The following is a 19,503-nucleotide window of genomic DNA, read 5'->3' on the forward strand; positions in this document are numbered from 1 at the left end:
CAATGACCTTTTGAGTCCCATTGGCAGCAGATGGAGCCTGCAATGACTGCAGGAGAGGGAAAGGCAGGTTCCTTTCCCATTCTCAAGATTTGCATATATGCAAACATGCTCTATTTGCAGGAGACCAACAACCAGAGCATTGTGAGCACTCACCGCACAGGCTGTGTTTTCGCTGTCCGACAATCGCTGGTGCAGATCGAACCAAAGGGTCTGTTGGGAAGGAACACATTTTTAAGCGTTAAAAACAACAGTGTTGAGATGGCACCAGTGCCCATCGAGAGCTGTTTCATGGACGAGGTAAAGGAACAGAAAGCATATTTCATACACACATTGCATCTAATCAGAATTCATGACAATATTGCTGCTAAGGATCTTCTGCATCATGCAGTTAAGACCAGACTTTCAAACAGAAGACTATAATGTTCAGGCTCCCCAAATGATATCCAGATAGTAACAAGGAATGGTGTCTGATCTCATGCAAACTGACGCCGCTTGCTGGGTCATTTTCCTTACATTCAACTTGTTTAAAGATAACTTTTCACTGCAGTGACACACAACGGTTGCAGCATCCCCAACATCCCCTGGGCCTAGTATAAATATCTGCACACTGAGGTAAGCTACACCACCGCTATGCAATACCTTTGCAGAGTAGCAACACAATACATCAATGACTGGGTGCTGTTGGGAAATGTGTAGCGAACAACTCACAATGGCAGTGAACAATATGTAACGGCAGTAGGCAACTAAGCGTGCAGTGCTTCTGTAAACACAACTTCAGTTCTGCTGCTATCAGCAAAATATGGTCAGTCCTTCGTATCCATGGATTTTCTAGAACTTGGCCACAGAGCCCGAAAAACCCATAAAAAACTATGGATGCTGTCCATGAAAGCCTTCGATTTCAGATCCCATAAATCATTCCTATAAATCCTGGGTATGGATTCGCTTCCCTGAGCCATCAGAGGCACTAGCCACAACTATAGATAGAACTTCTCTCTTCTAAATACTGTGATTTTTTTGTTACTGGGACTTTACATGCGCTGCTTCTCTTCTGGCACATTTAATTTGTCCACACCTGTCTTTAAAAGCGCTGTACCTTTTCAGACACATGGGTCCATCGTGTGCCGTGCAACTACACAACTCGAATCAATGCCTTCATTAGAGGCTCCACTAGGAGATTGTATTTCTCCCATGGCTTTGAGAGAGAGAGAGAGAAAAACGCCTCCGCTCGCTGCGTGAGGTGCATTGCAAGAAGGGAAATTACAGTCCCCTATGGAAAAACACTCTCCCCATCCATCAGACCCCTGCCGATTGCTTGGGTTGGGGTTAATGTGGAAAGGATGCCAGCCAACATGCTCAGCAATCCAAATGTTCGCGCTGCAAATGCTCCTCGGTGATAGAAGTGCCAGCCTCAGCAGAAGGAGTTTTGGAGACCAGTGCATTTCCCCCTGTAATTCCTTTTTAATACCAATTGCACAAATCTATGAAGGGAGAAGTAGTGGTTTATAATACTGAACAAGGACTGGAAATATCCTAATTTAAACCCCCTTTGAATCAGATTAGGGGGCTTTGGGTTTTGCACCGGGAAGAAGGGAATGCCAAACCCTAGAAAAAGGGTACCTGCATACACAAGGGACATATACACACAAATATACAGTGGTGCCTCGAGTTACGAAATTAATTCGTTCCGCCACGGCGTTCGTAACCCGATTTTTTTCGTAACCCGAAAAAGCCATAGGCGCTAGCGCTGGAAAGCCGCGTTTCGTGCGAAAAAAGCGCCAAAAAGCACCAAAAATTTTTTTCGTAAGCCGAAAAAAAAAACGTAACCCGGAACAGTTTTTTCCTATGGGATTTTTTCGTATCCCGGAAATTTCGTAAGGCGGTGCTTTCGTATCCCAGGGTACCACTGTATCGCTATCTGAATTTTGGCCATGCGTAGAAATGGACCGTTAAAAGTACAAATTACAAACGTCTAAAAGCAAAAGCCTCAGATTCCAAATTATTATCCGTTCATTGAATATGCATGTTGCGATAAAACACTGGAAATCATTCATACAATTACTTGCCATTTTTTGCTTTATTTATGAGATGGTTTAAATGCGCTTTCATCTCTCTTTAATGCCGAAATTAGCCCCAGTGTGATAAACTCATAAGAGATACAAATGCATCAGAAGAAGTAGACTTAAGTCTAGGAAAGCTCACGTTGCCAACTTCTTTCTTTCAGTGAGTCTCAAAGGTGATGTGAGATCTCTCTGCATACTGATTCTACAGACTAACACGGCTATACCTTCGAATCCTGCAACTAAGAAAACGGACCATCAGAGAAGGATTAGGAACATCCTTATTCAAATCCCGCTTCAGCCGTGGAGCTCCATGCCGACCCTAAAGCAAAACCGACTGCGGGGTTTTCTTGGCAAAAATTGTTCATAGGTTTGCTATTGCCTTCCCCCGAGGCTGAGAGAGTGTGACTTCTTGCCCAAGGTCCCTCAATGGGACCTTTCATGGCCAAGATGGGAACTGAATCCTGGATTCTCAGTCCAACACTCAAAACTATAGTGGCTCTCCATTTATCATCTTTGAAATACAGTTTATTATTCCTGGCCCAGCTCTTCAATCTTCAGTCAAGGGAATTTTGAATGTTGATTCTTTCCTCTGGGGCATTAGTTAAACCCCTCATCGCCTCATTCTGTGCCATCTGCAAATGCAATATACTGCAAATCCCACTGACGCGGACTCATTTATCATTATTTTTAAACTCAACATACTATGTTGCCTTGACAACTAGTTTCTAAAAATACGAATGTAGATATGCCCCCTCCTGAATTGTTATGACAACACAAAAGTAATATGTGGCTGGGATCCGCTTTATGGTTTGTGCCGGTGTAACCCTGGTCACACCGATAAGACTCCATTTGAAGATGTTGGGGAAGTATTCTGCACCTTGTAGAGCAATGGTTTTATTCCTGGATGTGGAAAAAGCGGATGGGAGCATTTGTCTGAAAAAAGTAACTTCTCCAGTAATCCTCCATTATATCCTCTTTCCATGCAATAACTGTGTATTGCTGTTTTCTTGCGTTGCTGCATTTCTCCACTGTGATACCTTTATTAAGCCTAAATAAAGATACCTAATAAAAGGTATCACTTGTTTTGTGGACTTTGGGTGTTATTGTATTTTGCCATATGGGCAACATGGCTTACCCTGGATCTGCTTTTCGACTTCATTCTTGGCATACTTTGGAAACTCATTTTGCAATCTGAATTTTAAATGTAGATTGTTTTAATATGTGTCTATGTTATTCATCATTTTAAACTGATGTGTTTTAACTTATCTGTTCATTGTTGCTGTTCTCTGCCTCGATCCATGGGGAGAGGTAAGAAATAATAATAATAATAATAATAATAATAATAATAATAATAATAATAATAATAATAATAATAATGAATTGTTGCATATACTTCAGGCAGTGAAATGTTTTGGGTCTACTCTGCTCTACGTACTCTTAAATATGAGAAGCACAATAAGTTGTTGCCTCCATTTTGTGCTTTTTAAACATTTCGTCTTTGGAGAAGGGATGTTTTCCTTGATACTAGAATTGTTTTGCTCCAAGGTTTCATTCCTACTCTGCCTCCCTAGAAATGCAGTCTGCGTGCCTCTTGTCTCCAGCGCATAGCCGTGCAAACGCAGTGCGCAGCCTGATAGGGCTTTGCACGCGCTGCGGCTACCGAGCTGCATTTTGAATTATTGATAACCTCTTGCAGGGCAAGGCTCTTTTTTCAAACGTATCCTTAATTCAAGGAACCGCTGCTGACTTGGCCTTTCAGCTGACAGAGCTATTATAAAATAAGTGAATCCATGTTAGGCCCTGGAGTGGGGAAACTGTACCCTCCAACAACTCCCATAACCCCCAACCACTGGCTGGACTAATGGGATTTGGAGTACATCCTCAGCAGGGTTTTTCCCCAGCCCTCTTCCAAATGAGGAGAAATGGACTTCATTCGTTTATATGCCCAAAATATGAAGGAACATCTGATGCATCCAGCAAAGTAATGAGAAGAGGGATATTGCAAAGAAACGCAGTACTGTATCGGAAGAAAGCTTAAGGGCCATTTAATCCAAATCCTTCTCATGCAAGAAAACACAGTTAAAGCACTCCCAAAAAGATGTCCCTCCAATTTAATTGATTCTGATGGAGAGGTGGGGTATAAATAAAGTTGTTGTTATTATTATTATTATTATTATTACTATTATGCATCAGGATAGCAATCTGTAGCTTTTGGTGATCTATGCAAGCCTTTGCTATGGCGTAAAAAAAGACATATAGATACTCTTCCAGAATTCCTTGGTGCACTCCACTATCCATTATATGGTTACAATGTGACTCCTAATGCCCCTTCCTTTTCTGGCTCCAGCTTGCACCTTTGGGATTTCTCAGTCTGTATCTGGTAGGAAACTTGCTCTGTTTGTGTAATTTCCTTTTTTGGGAGGGAAATCTGTCACAGTTCTTTTGGGGGACTCTGGCCCGTTACAGACCACCCAAAAGGGGCGGTCTCGGGCTGCTGCCGGTTGCAGCGCAGAGGAGTCGCAGCAGCCAAACTGCGTGACTCCTCCACGCTGCAAAGAAGGAGCGCGAAAATCGCGCTCCTTCCGGCAACCCAGAAGAGACGCCGCAAGTGCCAAAGCGTGCACTCGTGGCGTCACTTCCGGGCCGCGACATGCAGATGCAGAGCATCTGCTACATCAAAATGGCAGCGGCCATGTGGAACGTCTGCCGCCATTTGTTACGGACTCGGTCCGTAACAGGGTAAGGGGCGTCTGGAAGAGACACCCCTTTTTCAAAATGGGACGTCCTAAGGATGTCCCTTATGGGGGTCTGTAACCCACCTAAGACAGCTATAGCATGAATCTGGAGGTGGAGAGGTAGGTAGGTAGGTTTTAATTTGCTACAGATTGTGGAAGAGAATAAGAACTTTCCCAATGACCAAAATGAGACAAAACACAGATGTAAGGTGGACTTTGCATTTGTTGCTAAGAAGATCTCAGCCTACTTGTATATGCAGCAGCAACATGACAGCTTTGTGCTTTCATGTTCTTCTGCAGCCCAAAAGTACCTTTTTGCATAATATTTTCATGGCTTTTAGTTCTAGCAGATTTTTCCATATTGCTTTTAGTCTTCCTCTTCACCTCTTATTTTATGAAACTCAAGGGCAACGTTTCTTCTATGCCATCCATTATTTATTCAGAGATGTCTTTCATTCCCGTTCCACCGAAGGCCCAGTCTTGTTCAGCACTTAGCCTCTCTTCAATCACTATCCATCTTTCCTCTTAAGTTTCATTATGCATACACTGTCGTCGTGTGCAAGTTTCCATTTCTATGGTACGCGCATTAAAAACGTTTGATGTCGCCCATTCATGTCTAGACCCAAATGCTGTAATGCTGCAAGGCTGCATGCTAATGAATCGCTCAGATTTGGAAAAGAAATTAAGATCAAGCTGTTAAGATTATGAAACTTAATTAAAAATTAATTCCTGGCACTTCAGGGGGAAAAGGACATGAAGGATCACTCCACAGTTTTTGGTAAAAAGAAGAACTAAAGAGAAGAAATTTAACTAACATCTCATTCCTTAGTGTCAAAAGTATCTCCAGATCCACCTGCGACTCAACATGCTTGAACTATGGCAATGTGGAACATCAGTCACCATGAACACAAAGCAGTCCACAAACTGAGGCTTACTATATATACTCTTATGTATAAGTCTAGAAATTTTAGTCCAAAAATGGACCCCCAAAACTGGGGTTTATTATCCATGGTTCAATGTAAGTACTGTACTTTAACTCCTATCAAAGAAGGAACTATCCCTTTCACTGAGCAGAGTGGAGAAAGGCAAGAACTTAGTCTGTCCCAGGTGCATCTAAAACAGTGATGTCCAAACTTTGGTCCTCACATGTTTTGGACTTCCACTCCCAGAATTCCTCACTGTTGGCCAAGCTGGCTGGGACTTCTGGGAGCTGAAGTCCAACACACCTTGGAGGGACCAAAGTTTGGAAATCACGGATCTAAACGAAGTACCAATCTCTTCTACTCTCTGCTGTGGCATTACTTCTGACTCTTTAAAACACATGGATAGGAAAGTGGCACCTCTTTGGCGCTTCCCTCAAAGGAGCGCCAAGAGGAGTTGCGCTTTGAATAAGACATTTGTGTAAGTTTGTCAGCTTTTCTGGGGTTAAAATCAGGCAAGGCTATCACATTAAAGGCTACAGTTCCAGTCAATGTAGTCACCATATTTTTGTCCTTTTTGACATGTGTGTGTTTTCTTAGCCCCACTTGTGCTAGGTCACCTTCTTTAACCATCACAAAGCCATCATTTACCATAGTTCCCCACTCATCCATCCAGTCTTTTAGAGTGAACACAAACAGTTCTAGCTGCCAGGATTTTGTATACTCTTTGGCATCGTTTACCTTTCCTTCGTCCTTTACATCCTTTGTTACATGCCCCTGGGTTTTACCCTCGACTTATCCATGTGCCATATATATGTTTCGCAACCTCTGTCACGGAGTAGTAGGCAAATAGTTCTGGCCTTTTGTGATTTTGCTCAATATATCAAGCGCTCAACACATAAACAACAGAGTATCTAAACCATCCAGATCCCAACACAAAGCTTTCCCCTTTACAAGGATGATTGCATTAAATGCACAAAAGTATCAAGGAATTCGGCAGCATCTTTCAGACTGACCCAACGAAAATTGAATTTTGAATGGTTTTTCTCCGTTAGTCTAAAAGGTGCAACCAGATTCCTTTATACCTTTTTAAATCTCAAAGCAGACTAACATGGTTTCAAGGCTGCATTAGTACAATTAAAGAAAGAAAAACCTTCGTGCTCACCTTGTTTTCCAGTCTTCCAATCAATTCTGCTAACCTGTTGATCTGCGCTTCCAAGCCTTCCTCCTTGGTGTCTGAAGACACTGTAAAGAGAAAGGATGCAATTACGGGGCCAGAACATAACACTGGAAAAAGGGCTGCAGGTGTGTTGGATCCAGCTGCAAAAAGGGGGAAGAAAACCCACTTGCCAGAAGGGATAACAGGGAACTAGTTGATTAGCATTTGGACATCTTGCTGACACTTATTTGGAGACTGAAAACCCGGTTGTTCTTTTATCTTGGTACAGAGGAAACTGCCTTATTAGACAAGCAGCAGAAGTTTCCAACTTTGCAAGGGTTAGAAATGCTTTTCTCCTCCACTCATCTTTTTTTTTCTTGCTAGTTCTGTTCATCTGCTCTCTTTCCTCACCCTCTTCCCTCTTGCTTACAAGGTAGCAGGACCCCCCTCTACATAATTCACCCCTAAAAAATCACATTGGAGCCCTGCAGAAGAAAACATTGGCGCTTGAGGCCCTTTGGAGAAAGTTGCCTGCTGCAACTTTGTCTCCAGCGAAAGTTTGGGAAATCTGCCACCTAGTGACTGAAGATGGTATTTCAGGCTACAGAAATATGTCAGTGAATTGAAATGATTGTAGTTGGAGTCCAATGAGAATCTGGAATGCAACAACAACAACAACAACAACTATTATTATTATTATTATTATTATTATTATTTATATGCCACTTCTCCCTGTAGGATCGAGGCGGCTTACAACATTGGATAAAACACAGTGTAAAATACAACATACAATTAAAATACATCCCATTAATTGCCTCCGTCCCCAATCCATACTACAATAAAACATCATTAAACAATGAATCCAGGAATTAAAAAAAATAGATTAATGTTGGTTGTCTTTGCACAATAGCAATGACTACATGTGCCCCCTGCTATAGGATGCCAAGAGGACCCCATAGGAGCTTCTTTGTGCACCCCATAACTAGGGCTGCAACCATCCGCAGTGGACAAATAACCCAGTGTGAAATCACTTTAACTGCCATGGTTCAATGCGATGGAATTCTGGGAATTGTAGTTTTGTGAGACATTTAGCCTCCTCTCTTTCAGAGAACAGCAAAGTACAATTCCCAGAATTCCACAGCACTGAGCGATGGACACTTTCCCTCGGTCATTCATTTCTGCCAATCAAGCCTGCCTTTAGTTGCCACTTCTCCAACCTCCATGGATCATTCCAGACTTTTAGCAAGCTGCCAACCCAGCTGGCTTCCCAGTATCCACAACGGTACTTACCAGTTTGGAAACTTTTCCGGCGCTCTTTGGTCATGATTCTGTTATTGGGAGAGTAGTTAGGCACAGGGTTTTCGTACCAAGTGTCCATGACAGCGTGGCTAGATTTACTGTGGAGGTTTCTGCGGGAAAGAAATTGCTAAAATCACTCACTGTTTCCTTTGAAAGCAAAATTAGCAAAGAATTACACCCCTATGGCTGGCATCCATAGTTTTTGGTGGGTTTTTGGGGCCCTGTGGCCATGTTTCAGAAGAGTTTATTCCTGACGTTTCGCCGGCATCTGTGGCTGGCATCTTCGGAGAATCACATCCCTAGTCCTGAAGTCAGCATCTTCCCTACCTTGAAATATAGCCAAATGGAGATGCGCACAGACAGTCATGTATCTTGCTCTGATATTGCTTATCCAGCCTTTGTTGACAGATTTTTTAAAAACTTCTCCCAAATTATGGTTTTGGCAAGGGTGCAACTGCTAAACCCAAAACTGCTGTGTTGAAGGGATGGGCCATGCTCCGAAAGGAGAGGAGAAAAGTGATGCACTGTATCTACCTGCAATGCAGGGAGACCTAAACAGAATAATTCTCATGAATATACATTGGTGACCGGACCTTGATGCAATAAATGAAAAGTGGCAGCAGCAACAGAGCAGGAAAGGAAAGGAAAGGAGAGGAAAGGAAAGGAGAGGAGAGGAAAGGAAAGGAAAGGAAGCTCTAGAAAGACCTTTGACTCTCTTATCTCAGAGCCTCGCTTGATGCCAGAAGAAGAGCAGAAACAGAAGGTCGGGATGGAAACTTCTCTCTTTGTGGCATCCGTTATTTCAAAAGGGAACATTATGAAACGTGCATTAGCTATATTAATAGGTTCTTACATTTTATTTCAAGGGACTTTATCGTGTGCCAATTAGTTTCCAACAAAAGTGCCAAGTGCTGGTTATTACCTATAAAGCCCTACATGCTTTGGGTCTAGGTTACCTATCGGATCACCTTCTCTAGTGTAATTTGCCCCATGCACCGAGGTCCTTTGGGAGACATCCATTTCGGTCAGCCAAAACTAGGTTGACTGTTACCCCGAGGATATTTTCATCCCATTGCCCCCGGATTGTGAAATGTCCTGCCTGGAGCGATCCATCAGCTGGAGGTACTATCTGAATTTAAAATACTCTTTGCAGGAAAGACCAGCCTCTTCCTGCAGCCCTATCTATCCAAATTATGCTTAAATTATGCATTTTAAAGCATTGTGTATTTTGAGATTCCCAAATCTGGTGAGCTCTTTTCTCAGCCTATGCATGGAAAGATCTCCTCCTGATAAGCGGCTTTATCTTTGCAACATCCCTCTTTATTTTCTTCAATTTAGAAAAAAGAAAGAAAGGAGAAAAGGTCTCCTGATACAAGCTTCTGGTCCCCCCATTCCCATGGCAACTATTTTTGGGTTCTGGTCAACAAACCGAGTGCTTTGCGCAATGCACTATTTTGACACCTCTTTGATAAACCAGATTCAGGTCCAGGGAGGCCTTTAAAGTGTTGTCCTTCCTCTAGTTTTCTTGTTGCTGCTTGCAAAAACTTGAAGGGAGAGAAACAGAAGCCGGGGATTTTTAAAGCTAGCTCTTTCCCCGTGGCTCTAATTTGCACCTTCTCCAATCCTTTGAAGCTTTCGTTGACAACAGAGTGCTCTGCCAGGAGGATTTCTCATCTGCTCATTTGGATGAGAAACCTTGCAGAGACAGAGAGGAAAAGGCAGTCCATGGTAACCTCAGGTGAGCTCTGGAGCTCTGGGGACTCCTACAACCCATCAGTCGATGCTTCTGGTTCTGTCAACGGAGCGGTGAATTCGCTTTGGGTTTTAGTCTGAACTCTAAAGGAGCTATCCAAGGTGCTGAATGTATGTGGAAGATAGGCTTCACTGCTTTGGATAGTGGCTTCGAAATTTGGAGTAGATCCAGCATCCTACTGATATCTGAGCCACTGGTCTCTACTGACTCATGAAACCTGTTGTCCAGCCTATCTATCTATCTATATCCATCTTTATCCATCTTGCATTTAATCTGGGATGGATCAATGGCAAGAAAAACGTCGGCCAACCTTATCTGGCTGGTTTGTTCATCGATCGCGTCGACCGCACTTTCGACGGAGCTGAGCAAGGACTGGATCTGGTTCGCTGTCTCCTTCAGCAGGAATCGGGTCACAAACTGGTCCACGTTGGTCCCTCTCTCGTACACCTGAGAAAAAGAGCACAAAACTGTTGGGAAAACCCCAAAGTTGACTGGAAGACCAGCATTTATTAGAGACCTCTGCTCTCCTAAAAGAACATGGCATCTTCAAAAGCTCATAATCTTCTGGATACACAAGCAGAGGTCCAACGGAGGGCACAACAATAAGGCAGTACTATTGTGTTGTTGTTGTTATGTGCTTGGAGCTCAAACTGCTCCATTTTCCTCTACAGTCCTTCTCAAAATGGCAAAAGGAAGTATTTATCCATGCTGAGACCATAGTAGGCCATTTGCACACAAAGTGATATCATACAGTACTACATGTAAGAGCAACAATACAGAAGTACTACGTAGGATAAACAGCGCAACAGTCTTGCATATAAAGAAGTTAAAATTCAATACGGTTAGAACACATAAAGTATAAACGACGGCACTGTAATGAAATGGGAACATCCCCAAAGCGATCAACAGCAATACTGTATCAGCAAGATATCGTGCCTGAATTTTCATTGCTGCCAGGGCAAAAAAGAGAAACAAGTTCCCATATAGTTAGTCTTTCCTGAAATAGTATAAGTAATAAAATAGGGCAGAATAGATCCCAGACATTTCACTTCCTGAAACCATTTTGAGAGGGATTGCAAAGGAAAAGGAGATATTTTGAGTTCAGGAATGTTTTCATGTATCTGGGGAGATGTTTTTGTGGCTTTCAGGCAAAATTGCCATTTAGCTGGTGTGTGTGTGTGTGTGTGTGTGTATGGTTCGGGGGCCTTTGGGGGATTGTTGGTGGGCTTCAGAGAATATGAATGCCAGTTCCAGGAGCCAAACTATGGCCACCTGTGGTTTTGATAAATGGAGTTATAAAGTTCCTCATGATTGGAAAACCCAATACGGCACTTTCTAATCACATAGAGCTTTGCAACTATATTCAGCTCGATCAGGATTGCATTTCTGCTGCCGTCCTTCTGCCGTCCGATTCACAATATGCCCATTGATTTCTCCATCCCAAAAGGCAACACCTGGTTGGACCTGGTGTGCCATCCCCTGGGACTTTGGCCTCTAGCCCTGCAGATGGAAACCAGGTGCATATCAGCGTCGCACTGAGCTTCAAACAAATCCTTTCAATTCTCTTTCCTTCCTGCCAAGAGATCTGTTCGGCTTTCTTTCCCCCAAGGGACAGCTTCTCTGAAGTATTCTGCCTCTCTGTGTCCATGTGCATCTGAACGCTTTTGCAGGCTCTGTGCAGCCAAGTTCATCCGAATGCAAAGGGATTGACTTTTTGACAAGCTTTTAAGACTCGCTTCCCCATGGCAACAGCATCTAATTGAGTCAAGGTTGTCTTGGGCATTTGCCTCCTCTCGCATTTTTATTCTCCATTTGGAAATAATCGTCAGTGTCCTGGCACCCCATTGGGTCGCTTGGGGGGTATTTTGTGGAGTACATGATGCATTTGGTGCAGTTATATGATATAACTAGGTGGTTCGGAAGAAGTGTGAAGTGCATTGCTAGGAGCAGTGCTCCTCTCTAGAATCAGAGGCGTTGTGGCTGAGAGCATGGCCATAGCATTTAACTACTACAGGTCCTTCATGTCCATTCAGTGGCTGGTGGAGAGCTGGAGGGGACAACTGGGAAACTACCTGGCTATGGCCCTGTAACCAGATGGAGACTGGTGATATCATCCACTGATAGTCACCAGGGCTCTCTTGGGCAAATGATGCCATCTTCAAAAGCCCATAATCTTGTAGGATGGCAAATGATGCCATCAGTCCATGTCTGGCTGCGGTAACATAGCTGGATCCTTCCCCAGTCTTCCTACTCTCCACCAGTGACTGAATGGCCATGGTAGGCTGCAACAGCTAAATGGTGAGTCCAGGGTAGGGATCTTTGGTTATTGTGGAGGGCAGAAAAAGAATACCTCTCCAAGAACCAACACCCCCTGCATTTGAGTGTTGGATTGTGACTCTGGAGGCCAGGGTTCGAATCCCAGCTAGGTCATGGAAACCCACTGAGTGACCTTGGCCAAGTCACACTCTCTCAGCCTCAGAGGAAGGCAAAAGCAAACCTCCTCTGCACAAACCTTTCCAAAAAATAAACCCTGGAATAGGTTCGCCTTAGGCTCGCCATAAGTCAGAAATGGCTTGTAAGCACACAACAACAACAACAACAACAACAACAACAAGAGCAACAAACATGTCACTAAAAGGAGACAGTGTGGTATTGCGGTTGAATATTCGACTAAGATTCTGCAGACCGGGGCTCAAATCCTTGTTCAGCCATGAAAACCCACTGGATTGGGTAAGAAAGCCCAGTGATAGGTTGCTATAAGTCAGAAATTACTTGAAGGCACATAACAATAATGTCACGAACAGGATGCCAGTGTTGCCCCATACCTGATGCGATTGTTTTAAGGTTACATTTCTTAACAGTTTATCCTTCCTCTGAGAATGAGCTACTCATTTTGCATCTCAAGTCAAAGTGGCAACTAGAAGCCTGACAAATCCATGAGTACGTTCGCCAATGCCACCCGATGCTGGCATCCACAAGCTTTAAGGTTATTATGATTTTAATCTGGCTCCCTTTCCATCTCCTTGGCCTGTGGATACAACTGAGTTGCACTGCCTCCCTATGTCTCCCTTTGTCTAGATTGTAGACCCTTGGGAGCCAGGGATCTGCTTTAAATTCTGCGCCTGCACACTCTCGGACACATTGCTGGCGCTGCAGAAAAAATATAATTATAGTAATTAATAATAAAAACAATGGGGCTCTGTTATGTGACCAAAATGGCTAAAAATGAGATTTGAATAGGACTTCAGGTCCTTCTCCATTTGTTCCTTGCTGAACACAGAGCAGTTTCTTCCTCAGCATGCAAATATGTCCTAGACCTTTTGGGAATTGTTGAGCCAGATGGCACAGAACACATATCAAAAAGAGGCATTCCTGTTCTCTGGAAATTCATTCACCACATTTATATCAGGTATATCTATCCCATCATAGAATTGTAGGGTTGGAAGAGACCACAAGGGCCATCCAGCCCAACCGCCTGCAGGGACGTAGCCAAGGGGGGGGGTTCTTGGGGTCCGGACCCTCCCTTCCATTAAAAAAAAGAAATGGTGTGTGCTGCTGTGCCGCCACACCCAAGCCCCATTATAATGGTAGCACTTAGTCTGGACCCTCCTTCCTAAAATCCTAGCTACGTCTCTGCCTCCTGCCATGCAGCAACTCTCAATCAAAACATCCCTGAGAGATGGCCATCCAGCCTCCATCTCTATTGCAGTGGTTCCCTGCTCTTTGGCAGCTGGACTAAAGAGCCATCGCTATGTGGCTCTCAGGCGCCCTCCTGTGGCTAGCATTGGGAAATGTGCTTGAATGCAGCCACAGGAGGGCGCCCAAGAGCCAGGAATGAGTCCCTTGGAGCCTAGTCCTGGCTCCTTTGCGATGCATAGATGGCTCCAATAGTCTCTTCCTGTGCAAGTGTTTCTATACACACACACAGTTATGTATACATACACATACATACATACATATTCACACGTATAATTATATATACAAAGCTATAAATACATATATATATATATAATTATATATCAACACACACACACATATACATATATAATTATGTATATTTGTGTGTATAATATACACACACACATACATAATATTACACATATGGTTATACATACATACATATATAACATACATATATATATATACACACATACATACACACACACACACATAATATACAGTCATACACACACACACACACAGAGGTTGATCATAGGAGAAATATTTCATCTGCACTGAATTATCCAAGCCCAAGATAGGATACTGACATGCCAGACTTCCTTCTGGCTGCCCCAGATAGTTCATTATTAGGAGGGATTACAGCAAACCCCCCAACCTTTTTTTTTTTGGTGCTTAACTCCCCATTTCAGATTTAGGATGGTTTATATGTGCTGAATTTTAACTGTTCCTTTGAAGTGGAAAATGCAAAGGCCATGTTTATTGCAACACAGTACTGCTTCCCTTTTGTTCATTGAGAAGTGTAAGCTGCTTTTTCTTCAGCACAGTGGAACAAATCCTATTGACTCGCTGTATTCCACACTCCCTGCTCCCAGCCTGGTTTAAACCATATTACAAGATTTCGCATTATCAAATATCCACATATTTGGATAGGGTTTGGCTTGGGCTCAGGTTGCAGCAACCCCAACAGTTTTCACCTAATAAATTTTACAGCACTTGGGTCTTTTTAACATTTCTCCTTTTGCCCTTCAAACTGTCTCCGTTGCATAGATAGACAGAGAGAGACACAGAGGCAGGGAAATGCTTATCCTCCTCTGCCTAACTAGGACTGGAGCATGGCTTTAGTGCGGCTTCTGGCCTCTTACGACACATGCATCATTTAAACAGCATACCTCCAAAGTGACCCGAAGCAGCTTTAGTTTGGCCTGTCTGTTCGGGCCCAATGCTAGGAAAGGTACAGCAAAGTAGAAAGAGAGGAAGACCACACGCCAGATGGATCGACTCAATGAAAAGTGATCATAGGCATGCATTTGAGGAACTAAACGTAGCAGTAAAGGATGTTTCATGCACAGAGTTGATATGAGCCGGAGTTAATTCAAGGGTAGTTAACAACAAACAACCCAGCAAAATCCAAGTGCTATTTTTCCCTAATACCAAACCTTCCCCGTTCAATCTGATCCAACGAAAAGGGTACGAAATGTCAAAGCAACCTCTCCAACCTCATTTATTGCACACAAGCACTTGAAAACTTTCTTCTACCGCATGGAAAATCCAAACACTAGCTTCCGCGCTTTAATAAAAACAGAGTCCCCGGGGCATGAAACCTCAAACGCATCAACACCTTGATAATTGGATTTGGTCTTGCCAAAGATACACAACGGATTTTGTTTTAATATGTGCCCTTGATGACAGCCAGAATAAATGGAAAGGGAAAGCATCCCTCGCATCTCCCAGATTGCAAAGTCCTGTAAAAAGGAATTGGCAATGATTTCACCTTGAAAGGTAGAATGAGCCAAGAAAATGGGAAGTGATGGATGAGTACAGATTCTTGGTCAATTAAACATTAAATGTTTTATATGTGTTTTTATATGATGTTGTAAGCCGCCTCGATCATGCGGGAGCGGCGGCATACAAATAAAAAAAATCAATCAATCAATTAATTAATTATTACTATTTGAACCCTGGTCTCCAGAGTTGGAGTCCAGCATTCAAACTCCGACGCTGCAAAGGTTAATTATTTTGACCGGTCCAAATAAAAGAACTTTTATTTAGGTTGAACCGAGGATTGGGTTGGAAAAGAGAGACCAGTGGGGTTTTTTATTTTGATTCTGGGCTATTTTTAATAACCGAACGGAGAGATAATAACCGTACAGAGATATCACTCATTATAATTTATTGGAGCGCAAGGCGAGGCAATTTGAATAATCAAAGTTGCATAGATGCAAATAGGGCTGGGTTTATGACAGAAGAGATTAATGAAGGCTTGGTTGCTAAGGCAACCTTTGGAGGACCAGAGATCATCTCCGAAAGAAAGAAGACCCTGCTCCACCTTTCTATTTAAATCAGAAAAAAGGATGAAGGGAAGAAGGGAAGGAAGGAAAGAAGAGAAGACGGAGGAAGAAGAAGAAGAAGAGCACTTGGAAATCCGTACACAACCAGGAACAAATTTATGCAAGAAATTAATTGCATTTCCTCTTAATGCGGCGAGATAAAATTAAAATCTAATGTTGTGCTCCGCTCTATCTACCTATTGATTTTATTTATAGCCCATCTTTTTCCAAGGTTGCATCTGCACTGGAGGAATAATCCACTTCGAGACCACTTTAACTCAGTACTGGGGAATCTTGACACTGACAGATAAGGCAAAATGGCTCACAAAACTAGACATCTCAGGATGCCATAGCATGAGCCGTGGCGGTTAAAGTGGTGTCAAACTGGGTTATGTCAGTGCGGATGCAGCCCCCGTCCAGGATGCAAGGCGGGTGCCAATATAAGATTAAAACCAAATGCAGCTAAAATGTACTTTACTTTTACACAAGGCCAACCCTTCCTCCGAAATGTAGCCAACAATATCTGAAGAAAGGTTCAGCTTAGGATTGCCATTAGTAAAGATAATAAAAATGAGGTACTCAATGAAACCAAGAAATGTCCCCGAACCAAGATTTTGGGGAGAAATAAAGGGATTCTGAGTGGCATATTCTCTATCCATGGAAGCCTCAATAAAACTGTCTTTTCAGTGAGGTTTAGGATTTAGCCTGACCTTCTCTTTCCTTATATGCTAGCCAGCTCCAAAGAAAGACGAATGAGGGAGAAAAACCCCAAGCTCTCATCTCTTGCCTCCTCAATTTTATTGCTAAGAAATGTGCAAACCTCCCCCCCCCCCCCAAAAATATAGCCATTATGGGACTCTATGGGGAAATGAGCATTCATCATCCAGGGACCTGGTGACAGGTAACAGAGTTTGCATCATCTTAAGTGCTCCAAGGGGGAACCTTGGCAATTCCTCTCGACAGAAGCATCTTGGGTGCCTCTGTGAGACTCGCTGAGTTTGGGGATAATATATTTTAAGCATTTGAAATGAAATCAAAATCATATTGGTTCATTTTCTAAGCACCCGGGATGATTGGAAATTCTGGACCTGGTCCCTTTTGCAAGAAAAAACCACAGGGTATTTATTTGGGGTGCCTTTAGGTGAGATCCTGGCCTTGTCTGCACAGCAGAAATAATGCAGTTTGGCCCCACTTTAACTTCCATGGTTCAATGCGATGGAATTCTGGGCTCTGTAGTTTGTGAGCTATTTAGACTTCTCTGTCAGGGAACTCTGGTGCTGCAACAAACTACAAATCCCAGGATTCCATAGGACAGAGTTACAGCACTCCAAAGTGCATTATTTCTACAAGGCAGATGCACCCTAAATTTGAACCAATTATTGTTGGAATCTGCTAACAAAAGCCATTTTGGAAACCGTCGGTGCTAGTTTCCTGAGAACTTTCCGGTTTCAAAACATGACCCCTATCTCTCAGTAGCATTTCTAATGTGTCATCTTTAATGGCTGCTCCACAGATACAGGGCGAATCGCGTTCCCATAGATGTGTTTTTGTAATCATTTCTCTGGATCTCCATTAGTGAACGTCTTCGACGGTTAAAACTTGTTTTGCAAAGAGGCGGTCATTAAGACGATAATCGCCAAAAATGTTTCAGCCCTAGGTCTTATTAACAGATTTGTCAGCCTGTCCTTGGGAGATTTAATGAGCTGTGCTCTAATTAATTCTGCCCCGAATGGATATATATATATATATATATATATATATATATATATATCATCCCGCAAGTTGAAATATTTATGCTGGAGGCTCTGTGTAAAAGTTGTTGATCAGTTAAGCCATTTTAGAGGAGACAATGCATTCTGCTTCGATGCATTCTGCTTCATCTCTGCCTTCCACAAAGCAACCTCCTCTCAATTTGTTGGACTCTAATACCCACCATCCCCAGCTAGCATAGCTAGCATGCAAGACGTCTGGAAAGCACCAGTTTGTAGAAGGCTGGTCGCTCTAGTGCAATGCAATGGCAGGGGTAAGAAAAAGCAGGTTATTGGGGCATTAAGAGTCCAAAGATTGGAGGAAAGCTTCTCTTTGCATCTTCATTTACTGTGCCCTCAGTTGCCCTCAGTCACTGAACCCTTGGAAATTCAATGGTGACCAATGGCTTTTATGTTTGCGGAGCAGTGAAACTTCTCTGCCTTTAAAAGAGCTATCCAAAGTGCTAACTTTCAACATGCAACATAATAACTTTATGCATAGTAACTCCATGCATTTAGCAAAGGTTGGTGGCTCCTTGACAGTCTGGCATAAAATGCAGGGTGGATTTACCACCCGCCCCTCATTTCAACACACATTTCTCTTTTCCAGAAGTCACATACTCTAGCAGTCAGCTTTGCAAATCCTTTTCCCTTCTCGAAATGGCAGTGCATTGCATAATTTTAAAGGAAGGAATTCCAGCAGGGGTTGCTTTTGCCACGGTTGTGTAAGCAACACCTGCTGCAATGCCTTCTTCTACACAAGTATTAAAGGCACTGGAGCCTTGTCGAGTTTTTACTCTGGCGACGCTAGATCATATAATCATCCCCATCATCAAGTGCTGCACTAGGACTCTGGGAGGGAAGGATGAAGCCAGCACTTCATGGCTGTCGTTTTGTCTCCTTTACAAACCAGGAAAGTGTCTCCCAAGTATGTTCTGTCAGGAAAAAGCCACATGGGATATATAGTCACAAGAAATATAATATGTATATGAATGTATTTGAAAGTAACATGACACAGCAAAAGTTATTGAATTGTCACACAGGTGTTGTAAGTAATGTAATTAGAGAGTCCTGAAAGCCAAGGACATATGAGGCAATGACAAAGTGAAAAGATGCAAATTGATATCACCTGAGAGTCATTGAGTGGACAGTAATGTATGATGCAATGTGAGGGCTAGATTGAGCCAAGTATGGTATGTCAATCATATTGTATGTACACGCCCAGGAGGTGGCAACTGTATAATGAATAGAGAGACAAATGTCTATATAAGCAATAATGTATGGCAATACTTTTTGTGGGTATTGAGGAGTATAGTAGAGTGGGTATAGAGGAGTATAGTAGTGTGAGTTTTGTGAGTAGTGAATTGTTTTGTGCATAGTGTATATAGTAGAATAAAAGTAGATCTTTTATATAAGAAGACTACTGTGTTGACTGGTGTCTTGAGAGTTGAACAAGAACCAGCAGACTGCAGAGAAGATTGGAAGACATCTTCAGCCAATACTCAGAGCTACTGGTCAAACTGGTTGTTCTTCCGCTGACCAGGGTGGTGAGAGTGAAAGCCAGGAGAAGAGCTGCAACTCCCATCATCCCTAACATGTTCACACACCTTGCTCAAAGATCTGGGATGTATAGCTGCCATCCATTAAACCTCAGGGTCTCTATGGCTAGGAACAGATGCTAATGCGGACCCTGGATACAGTTGTTATTAAAGCTTTTATTTGCAAAGACTTCCAGGACTCGACATGTTGGGCAATTAAATGTGTTTTTTGCTAAGGGTTTGAAATGGAAATACAGAGGAAGAGGAATACTTTAGAAAGTTT

At 42.8% G+C, this 19,503-nt stretch overlaps 1 protein-coding gene across 1 annotated transcript in view; it reads right to left on the bottom strand.

The window, feature by feature from the left end:
* The window catches only part of NECAB2 (N-terminal EF-hand calcium binding protein 2), an 84,420-nt gene that overhangs the window by 5,459 nt on the left and 59,458 nt on the right, over positions 1-19,503 (bottom strand). Inside the window, exons 6-9 of the mRNA XM_042438526.1 lie at positions 10,237-10,373; positions 8,165-8,283; positions 6,881-6,960; positions 154-210 (exon numbers count right to left, since the gene is read on the bottom strand). Coding sequence (XP_042294460.1) covers positions 154-210; positions 6,881-6,960; positions 8,165-8,283; positions 10,237-10,373 — 393 coding nt within the window. The remainder of the gene's footprint in view (positions 1-153; positions 211-6,880; positions 6,961-8,164; positions 8,284-10,236; positions 10,374-19,503) is intronic.

Source organism: Sceloporus undulatus, chromosome 8 (genome assembly GCF_019175285.1).
Source record: "Sceloporus undulatus isolate JIND9_A2432 ecotype Alabama chromosome 8, SceUnd_v1.1, whole genome shotgun sequence".
NCBI lineage: Eukaryota > Metazoa > Chordata > Lepidosauria > Squamata > Phrynosomatidae > Sceloporus > Sceloporus undulatus.